Genomic DNA, 12,379 nt, shown 5'->3' with positions numbered 1-12,379 from the left:
TTACCAGGAACATAATTCCTGACTCTGTTATTGATTGCTTTTTTTTTACTAAATTCATGTCTGCCATGATTTGCCACTAGTGCATTCTAGTAAGCATGAGGTAAACTAGCCCTGAAAACTCTAGCTTTACTCTCCTGACATACTGCTCACATGGATAATGGCGTGAAATAAACATTGGCCGAACACCAGGTGTCGTCAGAGATAAATATGCAATGAAGGAAGCAATACGCTATTAGAAAAAGAACAAAATATTGTTTATTTATTCATCACATTATTATTTCATAGCATTGTAATTAATGCTACCCAAGTAAGTACCATTGCCATTGTGCGTGCATGGAAATAATTTACGTAAAAGAAAGCAGTGTTACTTTGAATATATGACTATGCTTCTACAAATCATGACGTAATTTATTTGTTTTCTTACTTCAAAACCGAACTAATTGAACTGTGTTACTTAGAGGGGCAGTTCGTATACGACAAACAATTGTTTGAAAATACATTAAATGTTATAATTTGAATTTTAAATACTGATAACATGAAACTGACAATGATGTATTCACACTTCACCAGAGGGTAGGGACAATTAAATTTTCAATAAACTTAAAAATAAAAATAAAAACACACAGTTATTGTGAACGTGACATACTCTTTTCACAAATTGAAATTATTTTTTCTGTGAGCAAGTAAAATTGGGGAATTTCATTTCATAATATATGTAGCCTTTCTGTAACTACTCATAGTTTACCTAAACTATAATTTGTTGTGCAGGAACCTCAAAACTCTCCTATTACATTCCTGACGAGCAAGTCGCACGCTCGTCTGAGAGGCTACGAAGGCGTTGGGTCCCTGAACGTGTCCTTCTCGTTCCGCACGTACGAGGGTCAGGGCGTTCTGCTCTATCACAAGTTCACGTCCGAGGGCTACGTTAAGGTAAGGACCTCGCCACTTTCTTCCCTGTCGTCGCTGGATTCTCTCTGTTTCATTGTATTGTTGTGTTAAATGGTGTAACTGCTTTTGTCTTAACGGTCTGCAAACTTGGAGGTTTATTTAGTCTTCAAACACTTTCAATGGAAAACGTGGAAATACAATTATATATAAATTTGTGATTTTTTTATGAGAATATTCCCCTTTTAACATAATTACAAAATTGGTGTTACTTGTTGAAACACTAGCTGCTGGTTGTGCGTGTCAGCTCCAGTTTGCCGTGTGTGCAGATGTTCCTGCTGAAAGGCAAGATCATGGTGGAGATAGTGACCGGGGACAACCCGCGAGCCATCCTGGATAACTTCAACGAGGAGTTCAACGACGGCAAGTGGCACGTGGTGATCCTCACCATATCCACCAGGAGCCTGGTGCTGACCGTGGATGGCCAGCCCATGAAGACCTCGCGCCTGCTCTCCATGATCACGGGCAGCGTGTACCTGATCGGAGGTACCCGGCCGTGCCTGCTGGTCTCATTCTGCTCTCGTGCACAGCCACTAGGCCTGTGCGCGTATTCTAGTTATCGAATACGAATAGTTTATCATCAGTATTCAATCTTAAATGCTAACACTTCGAAATAACTAATATTTGTTTGCTTACGAATAATCAACCTTGTGAGTTTGTCGAATGTCAACGTTCATTGATGAAGTTAAGTCATTTATTTGTGTTCCTTTCGTCACACATAACAGCAGTTTGAAAAAATAAAAGTCGACGACCATGGACTACAACACCACAAAATGGACATTTCATTGAGAGAAGTGCATGCCATAGTTTTAAAGGTGTATAAATCAATAGTCATGATCGACCTGATTGCTATACGTATCAATGATGAAACTGATGTTGCGACACATAAACCTAAGTGATTTCAGATGAAATGAGCAGAATTTGTGTTTATAATGTTGCTGAATTAAAATACAGTTTGCCCGAATACCGCTAACAAGGAAAACGCTTGAATTTCTAGGGTTTAAATATCAGCTCATTTATTCACTTATTTGGAAATACAGCATTTAAAAAAAAAAACTGATATTTTCGAGAAATGGATTGGATTTCATGGTAATTTGCAGTCACTGAAAATGTTTGAATTAATATGTAGAGTGGCAAGTTCTGCTTAGGACCTGAAATGAGAGTTTGGTTGATTAGGTTATTTTGTGAAGTTAGCTGCATAAAAACTAGGGATGGGCTGTTTGAATGTTTGAATCCCACTAAATTTGAAAGATTTGGTTTTTGATGAAAAAGATTCTAAATAACATATGTATGGGAATAAAAATAGTAAATTAAAAAAATTCAATATTGACAAACTCTTTAATTTTACTGAGCTTATTTGGTTATATCTTTGTACTTATTCTAATAAAGTTTTACAAAATTTTATTCTTTCAATTTATATGTATTAAATGAAATATATATCATGTTCTCTTTAGGAAAACTTAGTTCATAAATTGAATATAAACGTATAGGTTGCCATATTTAGGAACCCGAAAATATAATGAAGCACGAAATTTGCAGAGAATTACAAAATTCTGCTGTTTTTAAAGTGTTTCCCTAAATTTCTCAATATTTTCTTGAGGATGAAAAAGTTTGGCGCGGAACAGAGCTGTTTATGTGAGTTAATCAATGGCATTTCAGAAAACCTCATGTGGAAGGTCTATGTTCGAGATGTATTGAAATACTGTGTTGTTAAAATTTGTATCCTTGTATCTTGAACTTAAGTTTGGAGCTGGAGAAATTTGCTAATTATTGGGCAACCTGTTGTTAATTTTGTTATCATTGATGGTTTGTAATTGGTGTATTGGCCCACCAGAACTCTCATACTCAGCAGGCAGCTCTGTTTCTGGTGTTTGTCAGGAGGGGTGTCCAACTCGCCGGGCTTCGTCGGCTGCATGCGCAAGATCAGCGTGGACGGCAACTACAAGCTGCCGTCGGACTGGAAGGAAGATGTAAGTGCCTTGGATATACCCTCTTGAAACGAGCGTTCATTGAACCAACACCTCTGCGTTGACGTTCTTATTACTTAGTTATTTTCCATCTTACTAAATAAAAGCCATATTTATGGACCCCTAAAAATAGTGAAAATTAAAATTCACGAAAAACGATTAAAATTTCAACATTTTTGTGGAAACACAAAGGTAGGTGCTGAATATAGCTGTTTCCATGTGTTGATTGACACCATTTCTGAAAATGTCATACATTGTGTTGTATATTTGTAATATACAGAAAAAATTTCAATAGTAAATTATTTTGTTATTTCAGTCTTCATTATTTTTCCTCTATAATAATATGAGAAAACATATTACAAATGTTTGAATGTATCTTTAGCACCGTCCCTTTTGTTGTTATAACATTAAGGAATATACACATTATGTTTGTTCTGCCCTGTTTATGCCAAATGATAGAAGTTGGTGTACTGCTTTCTTTAGTACTTTCCACATGTCTTAATGAATCAACAGTAAATGATTTTACTTTTATGGTTGAATTTTATGAAGTCATAAAATTGCTCACAACGCTTTACTGAAAATTAAACTATATATATATGTGTGTGTGTGTGTTTATGTTTTTGTGTTTGTGTATTTTTGTGTTTTAGTGTGTGTGTTTGCTTTGCATTTGTTTGTTTTTGTGTGTGTGTGAGAGAGTTATTACAAATACATAACTCAGATCAGCTGGGGCCGGGCTGATCCAAGTAAACGAAATCTGAGTAAACCAGAGAATTAGGGAAAAACGTTTGAAAGGAAATGAAACCTGAATTGAAAAACCTGGGAACTGCACGTACCTACTAACCAACTATTCTTAAAATTTTATAGTATTTTTAATGTAGCAACTTAACCAACAATCCGCACAATTTCACAGTACTTTCGATTTATCTAACCTTACCACTCTTTAAAACTGTATCTAAGTATTAATATCCTATCTAGAGAATTTTTGGGGGAAAAAGCATTTTTAGAATTTTAAAAAAAAATTCTGGTAAAGATGCTTTTTATTAGAGAATTAAGAAAAATTTTAATTTAATTTAATAGTTTACAGAAAACAATTTTAAAGGGAATAAAAGACAAAAATTTACTTTTCATACTGAATTTTAGAATTAACACATACTATTTTACACTTTTTTTTCCCACTGCTTTTATGTTATACATTATACTAACTTTTAGCACCACTTTAGTCTTATTTTAACAAAGCTTTTGGATAATTTTATTTACAAATTTCTGTTGTTCCTAGTTATATAATAATGTGAGTGCATTTATTTGAAACAAACCAAGTGTAACTTTATGTATTTTTAGAAATTAATCTATGAAATATCTGATTTGTCATGTTGATGATGCCTAAATGTCATCAAAGAGAGAAAATATGCAATCCTTTTTTATATACTTTCTGAATTTTAGCAGTTCATAGTGATCTTTTAAGGTTAGTTCGATGTAATTATGATCATTTTGTGATCGTGAGGGTATTTTCCTGGTGTCAGTATTGCAACAAGAGCCATTGAGCGAGGCTCCTTGTGTCGCAGGAGTACTGCTGCAAGAACGAGGTGGTGTTCGACTCGTGCCAGATGATCGACCGCTGCAACCCCAACCCCTGCAAGCACTCGGGCATCTGCCGCCAGAACGCGGCAGAGTTCTTCTGCGACTGCAGCAACACGGGCTACACGGGTGCCGTGTGCCACACCTGTGAGTGCTCTGCCCTCTCTCGCCTGTCGTGCTTGTTGACCGCGCGCGCGGTGCTGTTGTCGTCTCTCACGGTCGTCGTGTTGCAGCGCTGAATCCCCTGTCCTGCACGGCCTACAAGAACACCAATCCCGTGAACCAGCGCGCCAACATCAAGATAGACGTGGACGGCAGCGGGCCCCTGCGCCCCTTCCCCGTCACCTGCGAGTTTTATGGTGAGAGCTGTAGTCTGCTTATTGGGGTTTGCCCCACGTCATACCTGGTTGGTACAGCTGTGCAGTTCCGCTTTTTATTATTTTATTGTTCTGTTTGGTTTTACATCGACAACCTCGTTTTCGGTTCTTATAAATAAAAAAACATCTTAATGCTACAGTAAATATAAACACAGTTAACAGTGTCATTATAAATCATTAAAAAATCTAGAAAAAATTGGAGCACTTTTTTTTGCAGAAGCCTAAATCTTAATTTTTTTTTAAAAATATTTTTAAGCTTTCTTCAAATCTTGGAATAGGTGTTCCAATTGCTGGCGTCAAAATCATGGCAGCGGAGCTAATTTTCTGGTTCAGCTTTTTTTTTTGTCATTTATGCATTTTCTTAATATTCAAAGGTAATAAGTTGTTTCTAGTCTGCCGTTTTAACGTACTTTGTTTTATTATGCAAAATGTTTCGTTTGAATGCTTTGTTTATATTAAATTGGCCTTGAACATACAAACGACCAGTAATCGGAACATTCCAACCGGCAGAAAACAGAACCACCAATTTATGTGAGGAACTAAAAATGCCATGTTGTGTGAACTGTGTTTGTGCCATAGCAGTTTGTTTCGGAACTAACTAAAATAAAATTTTCTGTAAAAGCCAGTCATTATCAACTTTAGGAATTCTATTTAAATATACTACGCTTTTATAAAGAAATTATGGCTTGATAATTGTTTATATTAAGAACGCATATTTCTGTTTCTATATCTCCGCAAATTCCTTGCACACTATCCTCTATAACATCCTCAATTACATTACGAGATATTGGTCTCATAGAAGTAGTGTGGTTGTGTACCGTTCTTGCATGATGAATATATTGCTATATGAGGTAACAGAAACGTACAAAAAATTCCCTTAAGGGAAACAGAAGATTTGATAAGTCAGTTTGCGATCAGGTATTTTAAAGGATCCTGGCCCGAAACAGGAACTGAAAAATCGGGGAACTGCACAGGCCTACTGTTAGTGCAAACCAAAAGCAATCATAATATTCTTACTTTGTTGTAAGAATACAGTAAAATCTTTCTAAGAAAACCCAGTTACCAAAAATTATCTGCATAATACCGTATTGGTCCGAATATAAGGCGACCATTTTTACATAAACGAGAGATGCAAAAATTGGAAGTCGCCTTATTTTCGCACCCAAGACGTCAGAACCGCAAACATTAGTTCGAAGCTGAAAGCTACAGTAGAAACATTGTTTAACAAAACGTTCACGATTTTTTATATTAACTAAAACTTTGTTACCTCACACGGTAAAAACAATAAATCCACCTAATATTGCAGTAATTTACAATTGTTTGAAGTTGAAAATTAAAATATTTGTTCTTGAGTAAAAACGTGAATGTTGAAGCATCTCAAAATGGCAACCTTTTATTTCACAATTCATATTTGTACTTTGTGTACAATCGCGTGTTAACATTTACGGTAATTTATCTTCAGATTTTTAACTGAAATATTTGTACTAAAATATCACAGTTATTTTCAGAACGATTGTTTACGTTTACAAACATTTCGGATGTAATGTATGGAAATTCACGGCTGCCAACTGTCTTTCCACAATATTTCTTTGTTGTAAAACGAACATTGCCGAACACGCTCGAAGACGCCATATTAACAGGAATTTGGTACGTTGCTTCAAAAGCTATTTTAATAATCCACTCTTTATTTATGTAAAAACCTTTCATAATTATAATAGATTATTCTTTCAAATTCATAGAACAGACTCTCTCTGTCAGAGAGTAATATGGACAAATATACGCGGTCACGTAACCGAAGTTATTCATGGCCGTATGCTTCATCATGTCAGCTAGCCACTTGTTTTGTTCCGGCAAGATGCATTATTTGTTTGCTTTTTTTACGTTAAACACACTACTAAATAGTAATACACCTTGTTCTGTGGTAATACGTAGCTTAAGTCAAACGGAAAGTTAAATGCTGTATTTTAAGAGTGATTAATAGCCATTGTAAAAATTTTAAATTCGTAGATACAGTAAACTGTGAAAAATCAACAATCACACATCGGTGGAACGGCGGGGAACGAGCTCTAGACAAATAAACAGCTCTGAAGATGACAATTATGCAGCTTCATTAGAGTAAACACGAAAAAATTTCTAGTGTAATATTTAAAAGTGTAAATATTTTCTAATTGTTTTCTTTTGACTTTTAGGGTAGGCCATTCAAACTTATTTTAAATAAGTAAAGTGATAAATATAAATTAATTGTTATACATAAATGCAAAAACGATTTATCAACACAAAATGTATGTCTAATGAATTTTCACATTAATTTCTACCAAAAATTATTTTTACATTTGTTTGGCCTCCTGAAACTACAGGTCGCCTTATATTCGGGGTCGCCTTATATTCGGGCCAATACGGTAGGTTTTAAAATTTGACACTTTACGTATTAATACAATTATACACTTTAAATAAACTTTCCCATGGTATACGCCTAAATTTCTAAGTACATGCTTAACAGGGATTTACGGTATTTGCTTAGTTTCAATAGAAATAATTATACATTTTTTTTAATTAATTGTTTTATTGTCTTACATAATTTATAATGGTTAGGACTATGCGAATATCAGTTTTTTAATTTGAATACCAAATTATTCTAGAATTCCAATATTGAATTCAAATAGTAACAATAGAGTTGGCTGACATTTGTTTTAAATACTGCTTAAACCATGGTTTAAACCAAGTGGTTTTATAAAATAAAATCAAAAATAATAACATATTTTTTATATGATATCTTAATTTTTTTTTAATGAAGGTTATAATTCCTCTCCAGTAGCAACGCAAGTTTGGTCATTAATGTTTCTTGTCATGTACAGGAAAAAAACATTTAATAATCAATATCTTATCTTTTCAACTATCTAAATAAGTTATAAAGTATTAGCCAAATACTACTTTAAAGTTAAAAATATAAAATAGTCAATTACCATTTGCAGTAAATCCCGGCTATAACTTATAATCCCCATTCCGTGGGGAACACCCTACTCCAGCGGGCTACACGTGTGGATGATGCTCACTGCTGGAGTGTAGCTGGAGCGTCAGCCTGCGTGTTGCAGCGGACGGACGCATCGTGACGGTGATCAGCCACAGCAACGAGCAGATGACTCCAGTGGACGGCTTCCAAGAGCCGGGCAGCTTCGTGCAGAACATCGTGTACGACGCGGACATGGAGCAGATGGAGGCACTGATCAACCGGTCGATGTCCTGCTGGCAGAACCTGCTGTATGCCTGCCGCAAGTCCGTGCTCTTCAACTCGCCGGGTGCGTACGTCTACGACCACCAGCCACCGTGCTTCGTGCAACTGCGTTAAACAATTATTGTGTCTTGGAAAACTGGAGTTTCTATTTTATCCATGGTATATATGACTCGCTCTTTGAGAATTATATTTATCATTGTGATTCAAGAACACTGGGACTCAAGACTTTAATCTCGCCCAGTGGGGTTTGTATTGTTTTTGAAATGTATCCTATAACTAGGGACACCAGATCAGTAGCGGTGTTAAAACAAGGCAAAAGCAGTGCAAAAAGATGGTAAATATAATAAATATATAAGTAATATAGTAAATATATAATGGGTGCAACAATTCATTGCAAAAAAAATCTAAAATTTTAATTTTTGCCTTTAATTTCTGTAAAAATTTCCAAACTAGTTAAGTTATCCTAGTGGGATCTGCTTATGAAAATCATTTAAGAGATCGCTGAGGTCTGAAAAGTACTTTTAATTTCGGATCAAGTTTTGAAACTGTATTTTTAGAAGACTTAAAATGGCTTCGTGTTACCTAGAGTAATTTTTGGGCGTAATACAACAGTTATAGATGCTTGAAAGCACTTAAGGACCTTGCATTACACCTTTATCTTCATTTCTCCACCATATAATGTTACAGTCACTGCTCAAATTTCACATTTTTCCTATGCATGATGAGAACGCCAGTTCAGAGCCTTGCGCTTAGAGGCTATACCATGCAGGAAATACCAATGAGCGCCACTCTTATCATCGCGCCTACTAACACCCATTCACCCCTGACGAGGCGGACCCCTGAACATGTGATTATTAATAATGTCCATATATGAATTTTGTATGAAAATCTCACCATAAAATGTGGACAGTTGGAGATGATTCACCAATCACATCTCTTACTCAAAAACAGAAATTTTCATGTTCAACTTTAAAAAATTATGAATTACTGCCAGATTTGATGGATTTATTACTTTCACCATGTCAGTTAATGAAATTCTAGTTAATATAAATAATTTAAGCATCTCTTACATTTTGTTTACTGTGGAATATATTTGCTAATCGTTTCCCACCCATCATAGTGAGAATAATTTTTTTTAACACATACCTCTTAACATTTCCCCCAGTTTTTACATATTTTTTTCATGGTCCCTTAAGATATGTGAAAACGAGGTTCTACTGTACTTTGTTACTGAAATTTGTTTCCAATGTTGCATACCTATAATGTATTTATGACGGTTTACGGTGACAATTTAATCAATAGGTTTTTTATTTACTGATTATGTACTTACATTATTTGTCCGTGCATAAGTCAGTATCAGTATCAGTAATGGTACAGAGGGGCCGGAGCAGCCCGAGACTGATGGTGGGACGGAAGGAAACGGCAGCGAGAGAGCACGCCATGATGCGCTGTGGTGGAGCCGTGCCTGGTGCGTGTTGCAGCGTACGACCACAACAGCTTCAGGCCGTACGCGTGGTGGGTGTCGCGCTACAACCAGAAGATGGACTACTGGGGCGGGTCCCTGCCTGGCTCGCGCAAGTGCGAGTGTGGCATCATGGGCACCTGCGTCAACGCCTCCAAGTGGTGCAACTGCGACTCTGGTACGAGCTTTCGCTTTGAGCCACGTTATTTATTTCTGTGCTTTAATAATTGCTTGTCTGCACTGGTTAATAGACAACTTTTTTTTACGGAAACTGAAAATTAGCAAATCTTTGGTGATCCCAGTTATTAAAAATTGCAACTTTGTTTCGATTTAGGTTCCCAAAATATTTCTACATTGCAATTAATTACTCTTATAGTTACATAAATTTTTTCAATATGCTTTACAACTTCCAAACTTGATAATGTAAAAACTGAGTCCTGTGTTAATGTTTCGTACTGAAACTGTTACCAGATAACATAAAAGTCAAAAACGATAGCCGGACGTCCGATGACGCCGGTACCAGATGAACCACTGAGTCTTTCCTGGTGGCCACCAGGATAGCTCGAGTCAATGGCAGCAAAATGGCGCCATATTTGAATTTTGAAGCGTCCAACAATTTGGATTAGTTAATATAAATCTAGGATAAGCACTATTTACAAATCCAACAGTTAATGACAGTGGAAACGGCTAGGGTGTTGTGCGTGCGAGAGGCACTGATGTGCGTGCGCAGGCCTGGACAGCTGGCTGGAGGACGTGGGGGACATCACGCAGAAGGAGTACTTGCCGGTGAAGCAACTCCGCTTCGGCGACACGGGCAACGCGCTGGACGACAAGGAGGGGCGCTACCGCCTCGGCCCGCTGCTGTGTGAGGGGGACGGTGAGTGAAGTTGCCGAGCTCTCAGTTCCCCGGATCTGCGGAGAGACTTTTGAAACCATTCGTTCCGATGCTGGATGCCTAGTTACTTTATTGTTTGTAACTAGGCAGATTCAGTATTAGCTTGAAGGAAGTAATTTGACTCAGGTATTGCTGAAAATAGTTCATTTTTTTTACAATTGTTTTGGAAGTTTATGATTTTGTTAACAGTGTAAATTAGTTGTGAAAAGTAAAGGAATTCAATTCTTTATCCTTTATGACTACTAGGTTGTCAGTGAAGTAATAGTAGACTTTTTTTTTCCGACTCTTTTTTCTTTTATAATTTTTGAAATACTTAGAATATTTGTCAACTTTAGGAAAGTTACAGAAATGCAATTATAAAATCATGAATTTTTGTAATGTGAATAGTGATTTCATTAAGTAATATTTGATGGCTTTGAAACCTAAATAATTTAGCAGCCTAGATTGATTGATATTCTACCTTCAATATCTTTTCAAAAATTCCAAAGAAAAGGTTTTGTCTAATGTACTAAATTTGAAAATTAATAAGTGAAGCTTGAAAACTTGTCTTTCTCACTTTGAAGTAATGTTTACTATATATTTCTTTCAGATCTGTTCAACAATATGGTGACCTTCCGCGTCTCGGATGCCACAATCGACCTGCCCACGTTCGACATGGGTCACAACGGAGACATATACTTTGAGTTCAAGACGACGACGGACAGAGCTGTGATCATGCACAGCACGGGACCCTCGGACCATATCAAGATCTCTATCATAGGTAGGCCCTGTTCTTCTGTGAAAGTGTGTTTGGCGCACGTGAGATTGGAACAGTTCTGAGTGAGTGCATTGTGCCAGAACACGGTCACAGAAGCCCGAAGAGTAACCCCGTCTCTCCTATGGGTAGAGTCATGCTTGAATAACCCATGACTATAAGTTCTAAAATGACAAAGATGTGACGTGATGTGTTTCCATCTAAGAAGGCTGGTTGTCAACTCCAAGAGAAAGCATGGCTGAGGTGGAAAGGTGACAAGTTGGGAGATGTCGAAAGGATGTTTGGTCTTGGTCATGGCCGAAGGGCTTAACACACACAAGGTGCTGGCTGGAGAGAGGTAGAGCGGTGAGCAAGGGTCGGCTTCTGTTGGTGTCGCTAGGACACAGACTGGCTTTTCCCTTCCTGAGGACCCGGGAGTGACGTAGGTAAGGGATGGATTCTGGGAACTCCAGCCAGCAGTAGTGCTGTGTTCACTCGGCTGGCCTGGCGGTAGAGGGGGAAGGCAGGGGGGTATCAGCAGGTCGGGGAGGGTTGTCCAGCTTCGCCGACGCTCGGCGAGGTTGCCTCGGGCAACCGGAGACGCAGACATGGTCGCCCTGGCAACAGAATACGCGTGATCGACCAGGCGGTGATGGCTATCTCAGCCATCTGCTGCAGCTTGCACATTTGTTAGGAAGAGAGGGTCTAGAAGCCCGCAGCACGTCACACTTCAGAACTTAAAAAACAATTATAAAAGATCTTATAAAATTAAATATATTTTAGTGAGTGCTATACGAATTTTAAATCTGAGTAACTTGAATCTTTGTTCGAGTTTAGTGTCACCTTTGTAGTAATTGGTGATGTGTTAAGATGTTTGAATTATAGAATTTTAAATAGCAGTGTCATTTTACTTGATACTAGAAACTTCCAGATATAGGAAAGCGTTTGAACTGGTGCCGCAATACAAAACCATAATTACTTGTCTTGTAGAGCAATACTGTAAAGTTAAAACTTTGATATAACAGTATTAAAATATTAAATATCATCCAAAAACACAAACGAGAGGTTATAAACGAGCCGAGGTGTTGAGTATCGAGTTGATAAGGCAAGTATTTGGTTAGGCGGTGACACGTGATTACAGCTTCTCTGCCCTCTTTTATCGCATTTCTGGCCCGGGAGGAGGGTAACAGTGC

At 37.3% G+C, this 12,379-nt stretch overlaps 1 protein-coding gene across 1 annotated transcript in view; it reads left to right on the top strand.

The window, feature by feature from the left end:
* LOC134528443 (neurexin-4) overlaps positions 1-12,379 on the top strand; it is a 51,087-nt gene that overhangs the window by 19,847 nt on the left and 18,861 nt on the right. Inside the window, exons 8-16 of the mRNA XM_063362055.1 lie at positions 769-930; positions 1,215-1,431; positions 2,824-2,915; positions 4,475-4,634; positions 4,721-4,846; positions 7,957-8,160; positions 9,578-9,736; positions 10,289-10,435; positions 11,043-11,213. Of these exons, the coding sequence (XP_063218125.1) occupies positions 769-930; positions 1,215-1,431; positions 2,824-2,915; positions 4,475-4,634; positions 4,721-4,846; positions 7,957-8,160; positions 9,578-9,736; positions 10,289-10,435; positions 11,043-11,213 (1,438 nt within the window). The remainder of the gene's footprint in view (positions 1-768; positions 931-1,214; positions 1,432-2,823; positions 2,916-4,474; positions 4,635-4,720; positions 4,847-7,956; positions 8,161-9,577; positions 9,737-10,288; positions 10,436-11,042; positions 11,214-12,379) is intronic.

The sequence above is a fragment of the Bacillus rossius genome, chromosome 1 (genome assembly GCF_032445375.1).
Source record: "Bacillus rossius redtenbacheri isolate Brsri chromosome 1, Brsri_v3, whole genome shotgun sequence".
Taxonomy (NCBI): Eukaryota; Metazoa; Arthropoda; class Insecta; order Phasmatodea; family Bacillidae; genus Bacillus; species Bacillus rossius.
This window is presented reverse-complemented; position numbering and strand designations above follow the sequence as displayed.